This window comes from Apodemus sylvaticus, chromosome 5, assembly GCF_947179515.1.
Source record: "Apodemus sylvaticus chromosome 5, mApoSyl1.1, whole genome shotgun sequence".
NCBI classification, from domain to species: domain Eukaryota; kingdom Metazoa; phylum Chordata; class Mammalia; order Rodentia; family Muridae; genus Apodemus; species Apodemus sylvaticus.
This window is the reverse complement of record NC_067476.1, coordinates 142717241-142732303: the sequence shown is the minus strand read 5'-3', so window position 1 is coordinate 142732303 and position 15063 is coordinate 142717241. Positions and strand designations below refer to the sequence as shown.

Genomic DNA, 15063 nt, shown 5'->3' with positions numbered 1-15063 from the left:
CTAGTCTGATAGTTTTCAAGTGAGTCCCGGGAATTAAACTCAGGTCCTCATGTTTGCTGGCAAACAGCTTAATTTCTTACCCTATAACTTAATATCTGCCATCCTTATGTGGAATAATTTGCTTGGCCTAGACTTTCATGAGAAGCATTTCCTACAGCAGTTTCTTTTGTTAGTGTTCTATAGTGAGTAATAACTATGAAAGAGTACCACCCTGCCAGGCCTCTGCTCCAAGTCCCGGCGGGTCTCTCCCTCCTGCCCAGCACCCACTCCTTCCAAGTATCTGGCAAAGCATGACTCTTAAACTTGAATAGTTAACCAAATATATTTATGTATATGAAACTCCCAATTACATAATGGCAAATTACAATGATAAAGTTTTATCCCAATATTTCTAACCTCTCTGCACACCAGAAACTCATCTAACAGCATCTGGATCTGCATCGCCTCCGCTCCTTCGCTCCCTGGCTCCCTCGTGCTGCTCCCAGACTCCCTTTCTCTTTGCCCCTCCTCTTAGCTCCTCCTCCTCTCTCCGCCCCTCCTTCTCTTAGCTCCCCCTCCTCTCTCCGCCCCTCCTTCTCTTAGCTCCTCCTCCTCTCTCCCCTCCAATCATTGGCCTCTCACTGCCTCAAATGTGAATGGATAGGAAATATCTTGCATCAGTGTTCCCAGCAATTTTACCTTATTTGGGGCTTTAAATCTCATTTAATCAATCAAGGAGTAAATATATACCTGCTATTTATAAGACCTAATGCCAGAGACACATAGTATGGTGAGATTGAAAGTGTCCACTGATCAACGAACTACAGCACGTCCGTAGAACGAAATGCTGACCAATACCCATCAATGAAAGGGTAAAGCGGTGACAGCCAGAGCAGCACAGTTCCGTCTCAATGCGTCACCACCAGGCAAAGCCAGTCACTGGGACTGTATGAGTACGCTTTCACTTCCAGGACAACTTAGAAAAGAACTAGTGATGGCAAACAGAAGAGGGGTTCCCGAGGGAGGGCCTGGCTATAGAGGGAGAGCAGCCTGAGGGGAACTGAACATAAGGGCTGATGGAACTGTTCTGTGCCCTGGCTATGGAGGTGGTAAGATGTATATGCATGTCTTAGAACTCAGAGAACTATATACTCCCTTCAGAAGGTCCCTTTTGTGATATGATGCTTTAAAAATTCATAAAATTACCTTGTAACTTATAAATATAATCAGCTGTAAGTTGTCAAATGATCCTAAAGAGCCTTCGGAGCCTGCACTAGGACAAGGTAGGAGAGAGGCTTCTAAAACCTTTCTTTGTGGGCTAAATGTGTATTCTTGGTTTATAAAATTTTACTAAATTATACATTTTTATATATAATGCTACTTTGACAGCAACAGTACACCAGAGGCCAATCTGTTGATCTTCACTGTCGAGGTGAAACATTTTTATTTTTAAAATTTGGAATTATTCTTTGTGTTTAATATCACAAGTTTTTTGTTTGTTTGTTTGTTTTTCGAGACAGGGTTTCTCTGTGAAGCCCTGGCTGTCCTGGAACTCACTCTGTAGACCAGGCTGGCCTCGAACTCAGAAATCCGCCTGCCTCTGTCTCCCAAGTGCTGGGATTAAAGGCATGCGCCATCACTGCCCGGCTATTACAAGGTTTTATAAAAATTTTCTTTTTAATAAAGGATTTATAGATTGCTGTAGTGAATTAAAACAAAAGAAAGCCCACTCCTTTGTTAACAAAGGGATGGATAAAGAAGAAAATAATTATGAGTTTATCTCAGATGCTGTGATAACTGCGGGTGGACTTAGGAAGGACTCTTGACTGTTTAAAGACAAAAAAAGTTATGATTCAACTCCTAAAATACATGCAGTTATAACAAGAAATGTAGAGAAGGCAAGAGGTATACAGCCACAGAAGCGAGAAAGGGCGGCATGGAGGTTAACCGACTGGACTGTAGAGGTGAACTGTAGCACACTGGGAAGAAAAGGGCTGTGACATCCTTGGGCACTGCTGAACTCTCTAGATAAGGAATCACCTCATCACGTTTAAATTTGAGAGAAATGTGCCTTGCCACAGAAAGAAAAAGGATACAAACAAAATCAAAAACAAAACTCCCAAGAGCAAGAAATCCACGACAGTGGGATGCTCTTGTATTTCCTGCCCTTGGGAGCAGGTAGAGGCCATAAAATGGCCCCTTATTCTCTAGGGAATGTGTACTAGCTTATGTCATCTGTAACTGGGGAAAGACTGAAGGACTATTGGTGTTGTTTGTTTTGTTATTGTTTTTCAAGATAGGTTTTCTCTGTGTAATAGTCCCAGCTGTCAAGGAACTCTATAGACCAGGTTGGCCTCAAACTCACAGAGATCCACCTGTCTCTGCCTCCCGTGTGCTGGGAAGAAATGTTCTTAAGGTTGAAATCGGTCTGTATTTTCTTCTTTACACTTTATTTCAAGCTTCTATAATAAGATTTTGCAAAACAAAACAAAACAAAAAACAAATAAAATTTTGCTTTCTGACCAAAAATAATCAAAGTATTAGCCAGGTGGTGGTGGCGCATGCCTGTAATCCCAGCACTTTGGGAGGCAGAGGCAGGAGGATTTCTGAGTTGGAGGCCAGCCTGGTCTACAGAGTGAGTTCCAGGACAGCCAGGGCTACACAGAGAAACCCTGTTTCAAAAAAACCAAATCCAACCCCCCCCAATCAAAGTATTAATATGAAAAGATTTTAATCAAATCTGAACTTGCATTTTTTTTAAAGGAAGCCTTAAGAACTTGAAATGGTGACTCTTTAATGACATCAGGAGAACTAGAAGTAGCAGAATGAGAGCAGTGTTTGGGAATCTTAGCCTCCCAGCAGGTAGAGGGTGGGTGGCCGCTGTAGTGAAGCCTGAGGTGGAGAGCGCCTCGTGTGGCCAAGGGCCTGATGTAAGGCCCCAGGCATGGCGGCGGAAAGGATGGGCCTTGGCACGCTTCTGTAATTTGTGCACTCCTTATAAAGACTGATCTGCATAGAGTAAGATGGCATATGCTCAAAAGCATTTCAAGGAACTTTGCAAAAGCTCTGTACATTTATCAAATAAGATTGTGATGTGTAATTGAGTTTCTATCATTTTTCCCACAAATTCAGGGTGAACCTCAAAAGTTGACGTTCCTAAGATCTTTGTCTTCTTTGAGCCAAACTATACCTTACGACCAAAGCACGGAATCATTTATTCACCGGCACACAGCAGAAATAGTGCATGTTCTAAGTGTAAGTACTGTGGGCTCAGCAGGGATCTCTGTGTTGCTTCAACTCTTGACTTGGCCCACGGCCATGTCATCTCAGAGCAGTGTCTGCTTATAGCAGTACCCAATTAATCCTACTGAAACCAATTCTGGCTGAAGGAGTTCCAGTGTTCTGGGTTTCTGAATGAATTGTGTACATGGCATGCACGCGCGCGCGCGCGCGCGCGCGCACACACACACAGCCTTTATACTTTAATATGCCTTAAACAGCTCAATGGCTAGGCCGCTTCCTCACCTCCACGTGGCTGATGTTCCTCAGTAATTACTTACTAAGATCTCTATTGCAGCTTTGCTGCTGCAGACCCAGACCTGCAGCCCCCTTGGCTGCACTCCCCAGCACCTACATGACAACTATCTCTCTGTCTTCTGCCCCTCTCAGGCCCGTCTCTCTTCCCTTCCCGGCCTGGCAGCCATATTTCTTCCTGCTCCTTCCTCAGTCTGTTGCCCGGGAATCCTAAAGTCCCACTTCTGGCTCCCTGCCTAGCCATTAGCTGCCGGCAACTTTATTTACCAACCAAAACTAATGGGGGCAGAGTCCCATGCAGATTCTGGTGCAATTTTGGGGGCCAGATTGACATAATACAAGTGGCATTAGACCAAATGCACATCTGCTCAACGAAGAAAATACTCTGAGACACGACTCAGATGTAATCACCTTAGAAATAATTTTTTAAAAAAGGGAGAGAGGAATTGCATTTAAGTTTTTCAGCAATTGTAATATTTAAAGTGTAGTTTGGGGGCAAAGGTTGTCAGATGCTTGGGTCAGAGTGTCAGCTCTGTCTCTTTATAGATGTCTGACTTTAGGAAATTATTTATGACTGTCTTAGTTTCTCACTAATAAAGTAAGAACAGCTGTATTTACTTCACAGAGTTATTGTGAACATTTAATTAAAAATAAATGTAAGCTACATGCATAGTCTCTGACACATGGCCCACATTTGAGAAACATGGTAGCACTGTTTTCACTGTTGTATGTTTTCTAGTTTGTGCTTGCTTCGGCTACCTTCTGCCAGAGTTCACCTGTTTCTAACATGTCTTATTAAATAGCTGCCATTTCCAGACACTGACACTGCGGCCCCAAAGAGGGTGTAATCTCTGCTCTTTAGCCTAGCAAGCTACAAACAGTTGTGGGACTCTGACAAAAAAGTTCAAAGGAGTCTATGGGGGAATAAAGGGATGGATGGTCTACGTCAGAGGATCCAGAAAGATTCTGCAAAGGAGTGATGCAGTCTCTCACACACATCACTTCCTGGGGCTTTAGCCTCTTGCCTGACAAGGTCTCTCTACAGTGTCTCCAAACCTCTGAACGTCTAAGTCTGTCATAGTTTACATATCCCTGAATATGAGCAGTTCTTCCCAAACCAGAGATCTGTGGAACTTGGGCTGACAGGAACCTTCTAAAAATGAATGCTTACCAGCTAACAGCTTTGCCAGGAGACACAGTTCCAGGATCCTTCAGCAACTTTAATCCTTTTCCTCTACAAGTTTTCAGTTACCTAGAAATGACATCGATTTGAAAGGCAAGTAGATTAAGAACTATTTCGAATATTTTGTCAAGAAGAAAAGATTGAACGAGTGCAGATTTATGAATTAATTCATCTTTCTAGTTGGCTGTGGACAGCCACAGGACCAAGACAACACGAATTACTTTCCAAGTTGTATTTACGCCAGGATTGACAGCAATAGATTGTCATACAGTTCAGACAGCCAATCTGGAAAATCCACTAATGCAAATCTCAGATAGCACAAGGCCATTCTTTCCCTGCCAGTGGACCCAGCCAGTAGTAACATGCTGTTTCTGGTATCTATCAGAATGTGTGCTGAGAGGGGCTTCTGTCTACAAAACTTATGAGTAGTTACATCCATGAAAAAACTGCATGGATAGTTGAATCTACTCTGTCACTCCAGCCATATGTACAAGGGTTGAAAGAGTATTCTTCCAACAGCAAGAGGACAGATGCATAGCAGAAGAAGCAGTTCTGTGGCAGCTTATGAGGAGGAAGATGCTGGAGTTGTTGCTGAGAAAAAACTTAAAGGCATTAGTTCACCTTTCTTGAATTAGTTCCCCTTAATGAATGGCTGAATAAAGTTCAGTTTCTATTGCTGTAATAAAACACTATAACCAAAAGCAACTTGGAGAAGAAAGGGTTTGTTTCACTTACCCCTCCAGATAACATCACTGAGGACTTGAAGTCAAGGAGCGGTGTTACTTATGGCTTGTCCCTCACACTTTGTTCAGCTTGCTTTGATAGGCCCACCAGCCCAGGAGTAGCACCACCCACAGGGAGTCTGGCCTCTCACTTCAATCATCAATCAAGGAAGTACCCCAGAAACTAGTCCATGGGCTAATCTAGTACGGGAGTTTTTCTCAGCTGAGGTCTTCTCTTTCAAAATAACTAGCTTGTCTTGAGTTGACATAAAATTAGCCTGTGCAAGTGCCAAACACAACCCTTGAAGGTATCAGTTTCCCTCTCTTGACTAAACAAAAAGCTAATAAAACCAAAACAAAATGTGCAAAGGAAGGCAAATAGATCCCTAAGCATCTCCAAAGAAAGCTTTTGTTAAAGCCCATGGAAAGGTGTTTCATCACTGTGATTAGAGAAAAATAAGTTTAAAACACAGTAAAATTCAATTAAACACCAGGAAACTGGCCAAACTAAAAAAGGCAGTGCCAGCCACTGGTGAGGGTACAGAGTAAAGTTTTAATATGCTGCCCCTGGAAAGGTAAAATGTCGAGCCAGCTTGGAGCACAGTTGGGTATTGTCTTAAAAGGGTAAATATACTAACTACCACATAACCCAGAAATTCCATGAAGATGTAGACACAAATGTTATGTCCATTCTGTATGGGAGAACGGAACACTGGAAACAACTCAGATGAATGTGAATAAATAAAAACTTGTCTATAAACTGTCTACTCGGGAACATGAAGGAATGACTTTTTGTTGTATACTTGGCCGACGCTTGTACATGCACACAAATACATAAAAAGGCCTGTGGTAAGTGGGCCCTGGCTTGTCCTCGGTGCTTCTTCATTCTCCTCAGCCAGCTTGGGACTCCATCCTTTGCATCTGGATCTTTCACAATTGGCTGATTGGCCCAAGTGGGGTCTTTTTATCACTTGGGTCAGCTAGGCAAGTCTATGACAGGTTCGCATGGTAGTTGTGTGACTGTGGGGCTTCTCTGCTTGTATGCTGGTGATCTTTTTGGGTAGAAGGGGTGATTACTGTAATCTAGGCAGTTACCCCAAGAGGTTCTTTCTCCAGAAGTATCTTATAGGCAAAGACCAGACTCTTGCTTCTGAATCCTTGTAGTGGCTAACATAATTGATAACCAACAACAAAGTCTTCAATACCTAAATGATTAGAAGAAAAAGGAAAGATCATTCTTGGAGCTGGAAAGATGGCTCAGCAGTTAAGAGCACTTCCTGCACTTCCAGAGGACAGAGTTCAGCACTAACTCTGGGGGATCAGATGCTTTTGTCTAGCCTCTGAGCACCTGTACACACAACATGGGCTGACACACACAAACGAAATGATAATAAAGTTTTTTTTTTAAAGGAGGAAAGGGTAATTCGGACAGAAATGATCCAAAGAGGCTGAAGTCAGAAGACATTAGGCCTGAGCGTTCAGCTTAAAGGAGCCGCATTCATGTGCATGAGAGGTGTGTGGCTACAGAAAGATTAACAATCAAGGCTGCTGAGCTGCTGAGAGTGTGAGTGAACGCAAGTTGGAAAGCCCTAGGTCATCTTTTCCTGAGCCTGGGGAAGGCTGACTGAAGGCCAGAAAGTTCTTTGGAAGAGGATAATGCTAGGTTACACCTGTGGTTTTCGTTGTGACCCCCTGAGCTGGCTAGACAAGGTACATACAGCCCTGGAGAGCTGTCAAGGCCGAAGACACAGTCAATGCTGTTTCCCTGCAAGCTGTAAAGCCATGAAGATAGAGTCCCTTTAGAAAACAGGAAGTGCAGCACGTCGCCGGTCAGATCCAAGTTTGCATCCGATGAGGAAAGCTCAGAGATCTGGGCAGTATCTTCTGAGCACATTCTGCCTGTGAGTTTCACGAGGACACTGCAGGAAAACTCCATTAGAGGCCGCTGCACCAGGAAAAGGAGAGAGGTTCTCCCCACCAAGAGAGAGCAGAGGGTATGGCCGCCATATGCACTAGGAGGGCTTTCTCTCCATGTAGCTGTGCTTCTTTGGATACATGTCCATTCCTGCCCATCTTCCCTCTCCCCCATCTTCCCTATTCCCCAAATCGCCTCTTTTTTATTTTGTCAGCAGGTCCAGTGCTCCTAAATGCTAAATTCTCTCTGAAGCTCAGCTAGAGATGGCCTTGACTATTCATGCTAGTAATGCCCAGGTAGAGGCAGGAAGATCATGAGTTCAAGGTTAGCCTTGACCACATAGTGAGTTTGAAACCAGCCTGGATTTCATGGGATCCTGAAACAAAATATATAAGCTGGTGACTATCCAGAAAGAATGTCAGAGAGGTCCCAATTCTAGATTCCTGAGGGAATTTAATTGGTGTCTCTCCTAAACAGTTGAACCAATGGAACAAAATGATACAACAGAGAAGTGCCTGTGAGCTGGGCAGTGCACTCCTTTAATCCCAACACTTGGGAGGCAGAGGCAGGCAGATTTCTAAGTTCGAGGCCAGCCTGGTCTACAGAGTGAGTTCCAGGACAGCCAGGGCTACACAGAGAAACCCTGTCTTGGAAAAACAAAACAAAACAAACAAAAAACCAAAGAAAGAAAGAAAAGAAAAAGAAGTGGCTGCGAAGTGTTTGTTCCTATGGGCCTGGCAGTGCCTATGAAATGGTGGATAACCAATGAGGTTTCACCACATTGACAGTCACTCACATGAGCATGATCCAGAACCACTCTAGATCCTCTACAGTGAAGGGACCAAAGCATGGGGAAACTAATACCAGGGCCCAGGGGCCTCTGGGTGACTGCATGGTACAGTTAGGGGGCCTCCGACTCTAATGCTTATCTTGTTTCTATAAGGTCTGTGAAATACAAACAAGGGAGAAAACAACCTACATAGACTGTTATTTGGGGGCAGAAGCCCACAGAGGAGGTCTAAGAATCAGCCTGCTTCCTCCTGTTAGACTGGGGTAGCAATAGGGTAGCAAGGTGAATGGGGGAAAGACACTGAGAAGTTGCCTTTGTAAGGAACTCAGTTATTGGAGGGGAAACCACTGAATAGTCAGTAAGAAATGTGATGTAAAAGATAAACATGTCTCTGGTGGCCATTACTGGAGGGTCCACAGGGCTAGGGAGGCAAAAATCTGGAGACAAGTTACTGCAGTTACTCGGATTATCTCAAATAACTAGAAAAGAAGAGTTTACAAGCTGGCAGGGCTCCACTGGAGTTCCCTGTCTTTGTTGGCTGGTTTCCCAGCTTGGCTCTCCTGCTCATTTTTAAAGTGGAAAGTTGTTCCCTTTTTCGGGACAAACTATCAGACTAGTAGCTGTTTTTCTAGTTTCTTTTCTGTAGCTGTGATCAATAACCTGATCAAAGCATAGTTGGGAAGAAAGAGCTTATTCCAATTCCAGGTTACCGTCCATCATGGAGGGAAGTCAGGGCAGACTCAAGCTAATCACATCACATCCACAGTCAAGAGAAGCACACAGGCACCCACACCGCCTGCTTCTTCTTTGCCTTTCATCAGCCCCCTTCACTCAGCCCAGGACCCCCTGCTTGTGGACCGATGCTGCCCGCAGTCCTGACAATCCCTCATAGACATGCCCGATGACCAAGCTCACTGAGGCAATCCCTCAGTTGCGATTTCCTTCTCAGATGATTCTAGGCTATGTCATATTAGCCTACTTTTAATGATCATTCTTAAATGCTTTAACCTTCCTTCGAACCCACCACCCACCAGAGGTAGAGGAAAAGAAATGATACAGGGGATGTGGACCTGTTTAGAAATGGTTCTTTGGAGCAATTCCCATCTACATTGTCAGGAAATCAGCAGTTCAGTTCACAGGTCAGCTCAGTTCACTCTCAGACACTTCATAGATACACCAGGACTCTAGTTCAGTAATGTCAGGATAGCAGCAGCAATGGCACAACCGAGCAAGAACAGCTAGGCCTCAGCTGAATTGGCTCCAGTCAGCACGAGGGACCAGGGCCAACTGGAATGCTAGGAGAAGTTCTCAGCTGTGCCTCTCTCAACGAAGTGAAGATCAGCAAAGACATTTGACTAAGAGCTAGCTCTATCAGCAAGCCCAGCCCAGCCTCTGTCACAGTGGAGTCCTATTTATACTCCCTCCAAATGTTGCATGTCCTCCACGTGTCTTGCCTCAGTACATGAGTCTGTTGTAGCAAAACTACACAAGTCTGTCTCACCTGACATCACTTTGCCAATTGGCCTGAGTTCAAGGAAGCAGCAGCAAGAAGCCATAGCACACCACCAGAAGTTTATTGGTGTGTTTCTTTCTATGGATTCCTAACATATACAACTCAACTATGCAATGTAAGGCCAATACACGTGAGTTGCTAGTGAAGAACCCTTCATCACATGTCCTTCCATGTGCTCGCTTTAGCAAAATGTGCCTTCAAGAACGTAGCCTTTTACCTGTGTCCGCTTCAGGAAAACACCCCTTAACGTGTTTGCCTTGGCAAAACATCATTCAACACAACTGACTTTCCAAAGAAGCCTTAAGTTCCGCTTCAATGTCAAGTTGTCAGATAGAACCAACCAGCCCAGCCATGACCCTGCAGACACTGCTTTAGTAGAAAGAGTTAGAATACCTAAACTGGAAATAAGCCCTGATGATAATGATAATAAACAACTGACACAATTATTGAGGGCGACCAGGAGTTATGAAATAGCTCACTTAATACAACAACCTAAGACGCAGGTAGTACTGTTGTACCATTTTACAAGTGAAGAAACTGAGGCACAAGGAGACTCACCAGGTTGAGCCAGCATAAACAGCTAGTAAGAGGACAAGGGACAGCGTGGTACCTGGCTCTTGAGAAGATTAGCTCTTCCACAGTTTTGTCATCCTATGGTGCTTTGAGCAGGGCCGCCTGGCCAGCCTCTCAGTTACTTTGCTAGGCCAGCCACATTTCAGATGGCTGAACTTCTTTTCCTTTCGCTGCAGGTGCTGGTACAGGAAGAGTCTCTGCACTCTCTCAACAGCCTAGTGCGCCAGGAGATCTTTGTCACCATCACTGACCTCAGGTGACACCCCAAACACCTTCCACAAGCACCCGGGCTTCCCATTCAGGGTCATAGATTGCTAGAGCTGATTAAAATCTCCCAAACTTAGAGCTGTCGAGATGGCTCGGTGTTACCAAAGATGGTGACCCAAGCATGATGGCTGGGACTCACATAGTAGAAGGAGAGAGCCAGCTCCCACAGGTTACCCTCTGACCTCCACACACACACTGTGACAAGTCTGCTCCAACACTGTCACTCCAACACTAACTGAATAAATGCAAATTTAAAAATCCCCCACATATTAACTTTTGAAAACTATATGGGGGACACATCCTCTTATGAGAACTTTGATATCATGGGTGATGGCTAATGTTGGTTGTCAGCCTGAGAGAACTAGGAAGAAGGAACCTCAGCTGAGGATCGCCTCCATCAGATTGGTCTAAGGCCCTATCTATAGACGAGGCCTTTTCTTAATCACTAATTGATATAGGAGGGCCAAGTCCACCGTAAGAGGTGCCATTGAGTAGGTGAGAAAAGTAGCAAACTGTGAGCCAGGGTGCAAGCCAGTGTGCAGTGTTCCTTCCTCCCTGGTGGCCCCCTTAGCTCTTGACTCCAGGTTCTTGTCTGGGCTTTGCCTGATGATGTAACCTGGGAGATGAAATAAACCCTTTCCTCCCCAAGTTGCTTTTGGTCAGTGTTTTATCAGAACAATGGAAGACAAACTAGAGCATCATTAGAACCATCTAATCCAAGACCTTGACAGAATCTCTTTGGAGTTCAGTCTTACCCAAAATATATTCAGTGGAAAGTGACCCTCATACCTGGATCAAGATAAAGCACTGTAAGGTCTGAGGAGCTTACAGGGGATGCCCGATGTTTTCCTCTCTTGGAAACATGTTCCTCGGCATTAAGAATGCTGCAGGCTTGCAGGGCAGAGCTGAAGAGGAGCCTTGAGGGCTCAGGGCTGGGGTGGCGGTGGGGTGGACACTCTTGCTCCGGCCTTTTGTGAGATCCCTGAGGTACGGCTCCTCCGTGCATCTATCTATCTTATAGGCACGCTACACCAGCCACTGAGCCCTTTCTGTTTTCACTAAGAGCCTAAGTATCAACCTAACATCAGATTTTTCCCAAACGGTCTTTCCCCAGTTACCAAGATGTGCACCTGTTGTTTGGCTCTGAAGACCGAGAGGACTTGTTTGGGCTTATCACCAAAAGTATAATCTCTCTGCCCGCCATAAGCAGCCCTATCCAGCTGCCGAGGATAGTGTCCAACCAGGCCATCCAGCAAGAGGTAACTCACTTTGTGCCTTGGCTGCCCTCCCTTCCCCCCCCTCCCCTGGTCAGCTGCTCTTCACCTTTGGATGGTCTGAAACCAGCTAAACCCCAGCAGTGTGAGTCTGGTGAACAAAACCAAACACCAGCTTCCTCTCCTTCCTCACTTATCTTTGTGTGTGTCCCTACACTCTCCCTTTGTTCCTCCCTTCTTTGCTTTGGATTTAAAATAAAGTGGGAGCTGAACATGGTGGCTTTTGAGAGACAGATACAGACAGATCTCTGAGTTTAAGGCCCGCCTTGCTGCTCTACACAGCAAGTTTGAGGGGAGCCAGATTGCCCTGTCTCGAACAAAACAGTAACAAAAAATAATGAAATCTTTAAGTTGGTCACTCATATACTCTGCAGACTCTCCATCCCTTCATTTCTGACACGGGAGCTCTCTGTATAACCTGGTGTGCTACCACCACCACACCCAAGGTTTATTTTTAAACTTAATTTTTTTTTTTATTGTTAAAATAGTTGTGCATGAGCTGGGTGGTGGTGGCACACGCCTGTAATTCCAGCACTCTGGGAGGCAGAGGCAGGTGGATTTCTGAGTTCGATGCCAGCCTGATCTACAGAGTGAGTTCCAGGACAGCAAGGGCTATACGGAGAAACCCTATCTTGAAAAAACCAAATCCAAAAAAACAAAAAAACAAAAAAAAAAAAAAAGTTGTGCATGCAGTATTACATGTTGAACATTCCCCCACGCACCTCACTCCTCCTTGTCCTCTTCTTCCACACTCTAGCTCTTTCCAATTTATTAGCATTTCCTGAAGGGCCATCTTGTGCTAAATGTGACAGAAAGTAGAGGCTAGCAGTGTGCAGCCTCCCTCTAAGAGCCCACCCTTTAGCGTAGAGAGACAGGGCACTGCTGAAAAGCTTGTCTGCTGGTGGAAAGTACACACAGTCTAATTAAAAACTCAAAGCCGGAGAGGAGGAGGAGGAGGAAGGACTGGGGTTGGAGCACAGGGTCCTTTATGGAAGCAACCGAAGAAAACCTTCTTGGTGCGAGGAAACGGAGGGGAGCATCCAGGTGGAGCAGAGAGCAGTTCCATGTTTGCCTGCTGAGTAGGTTGGAAAGGGAGTGACGGAAGGAAGGCCTCTGTTTCAAGTAGTTCCCTGTTTCAGGGCCTGAGAGACACAAGTCAGCTTTCCCTCCCTCCCGGATGGCCCCTATCCCATCCTCTGTCCCCTACTTCTATGAGGGTGTTCCTCCACCCACCCTCTCCCACCTCCCTGGCCTTGATTCCCCTACTCTGGGGCATCTATTGAACCTTCATAGGACCAAGGACCTCTCTTCCCATTGATGCCTGACAAGGCCATCCTTTGCTACAAATGCAGCTGAAGGCATGTGTATCCCTTGGTTGATGGCTTAGTCCCTGGGAGCTCTGGGGGTCTGGTTGGTTGATATTGTTGTTCTTCCTATGAGGTTGCAAACCCGTTCAGCTCCTTCAGTCCTTTCTCTAACTCCTCCATTGGGGACCCTGCGCTCAGTCCAATGGTTGGATGTGAGCATCTTCTTCTGTATTTCTAAGGCTCTGGCAGGGCCTCTCAGGAGACAGCCATATCAGGTTCCTTTCAGCAAGCATTTTTTGGCATCCACGATAGTGTCGGGGTTTGGTGACTGTATCAGGGATGAATCCCCAGGTGGGGCAGTTTCTGGATGGCCTTTCCTTCAGTCTCTGTTCTACACTTTATATCTCCTCCCATGGGTATTTTGATCCCCTTTCTAAGAAGGATGGAAATATCCACACTTTGGTCTTTCTTCTTGAGCTTCATGTGGTCTGTGAATTGTGTCTTGGGTATTCAGAGCTTTTGGGTTTTAATGATGTCAGCACAGTTCCCCAGATGTAGTCCATGATCCCTGATCCCAGGAATTTCAAGATGCTCATTTAAAATGTTTTATTTCTGTTTACCTCAAGTCACAAACTGCCCACAGGTGCCTTTACTCTGGGCCAGGCCTTTGCATGTAGTCTAAAGGTGATGAGCAGGGGGCTCTGTGGATGTGCTTTAGGCACTTTGGGTAGGGAGGGAGGCTTCGCTGACTCTGCACCTTTTTTAGTGTCTCTACAGGGAGACGTTCGAGGCCTTTTCTGTGATGCTGCAGAGTCTGGTAATAAAAGACCCACATTTGGAATTTTTTGACAGCATTTTTAAGGTAAAGTTCTAGGGGACAAAGGAAATTAGCAAGAATTAAGTTATTTAAGGCAACATTGTAGCAAAAAGTACTATCCATTTTTTAAAATTGTGTGTGTGTGTGTGTGTCTTTGCACCGTGGCACAAATGTGGAGCTCAGAGGACAACTTGCAGGCATGCATTCCCACCTTCTACCAGGTGGGTTCCAAAGCTTGAGGAGGCACGGTCAGGCTTAGCGGTAAATGTCCCCCCTCACTGAGCCACCCCACCATACCTACAGCTGTCAGTTGTGAAACAGAGGCTTGGGCTTGAATCCTGACTGCTGTCCATCCAAGTCCTTTAGCCACAGAGTTTGGTTTCCTCACTGTCTGAAAAGATTACAACTACTCTGGATATTGAATAAATAACCTCTAATAAGTGGCTCAAACCATTCTTACGATTGTCTTTACCATTCCTTCATAGTGCAGAAGTCTTCTGCATTAGAGAGTAGGCAGCGTCCTACTTCGCAGGACTCCAGTGTGGAAGGGACCACCTGCCCCAGCTCATAGGACACCTCCTACCCATCAATAAGGAGAAGTCACTCACACTCACAAGGAGTCAAGTGTTTTGCTCTTGCTTCTTTTTAAGACGTAGCCCACCCCAGGATGAGAGAACCCTTAGTTGTTGGTACCCTGTGTGCCTGAGCCCAGATAGGCTCCCCACGCCTTGCCACACCCTCCCCTCATTCTTACTCCTCTTCTGTTTGCCTCAACAGGCCTGGGCTTATCCTCTTTGCCGTTGTATTTGTACTTTCCTGTCCTGGCAGCTAGTTTCACCATTTCCTCTGTTGGAAAGTGGCTCCTTTTTGTTGCAGTAGATCTCTAACCCCAACAAGCTCATGGAAAAACACACAACTCAGTTACAAGATTTATAAGCTGCACGCCAAGATTGGGCAGAGTTCCCACTACACTGCTCTCTCCCAGCTATGAGATCTCTGCTACTTGCTGCTTCTCCGGGCCATGTGGTTCTGCTCCATCTTCCTTCCACCTCCTTTCCTCTGTCTTTTTCCTCTCTTGTTCCCTACTCTCCCCACCCCCACTCTCTAAACGCTCCAGCCCCACCTTTCCCTTCCACTGCCCAATCACAGGCTCTAGCCTCTCTTTAACCAGTTTAAATGGAGAGAAGGT

General features: G+C 45.4%; 1 protein-coding gene across 6 annotated transcripts in view; it reads left to right on the top strand.

Annotated features, from left to right (window-relative positions):
* Positions 1-15063, top strand: part of Mroh8 (maestro heat like repeat family member 8) — a 72856-nt gene that overhangs the window by 14112 nt on the left and 43681 nt on the right. For 5 of the 6 annotated variants that reach the window (XM_052184123.1, XM_052184122.1, XM_052184121.1 and 2 more), the window contains exons 4-7: positions 3112-3234; positions 10386-10465; positions 11591-11735; positions 13824-13919. In XM_052184123.1, the coding sequence (XP_052040083.1) occupies positions 3112-3234; positions 10386-10465; positions 11591-11735; positions 13824-13919 (444 nt within the window). The remainder of the gene's footprint in view (positions 1-3111; positions 3235-10385; positions 10466-11590; positions 11736-13823; positions 13920-15063) is intronic. The other variant, XM_052184124.1, reaches the window with a different exon arrangement.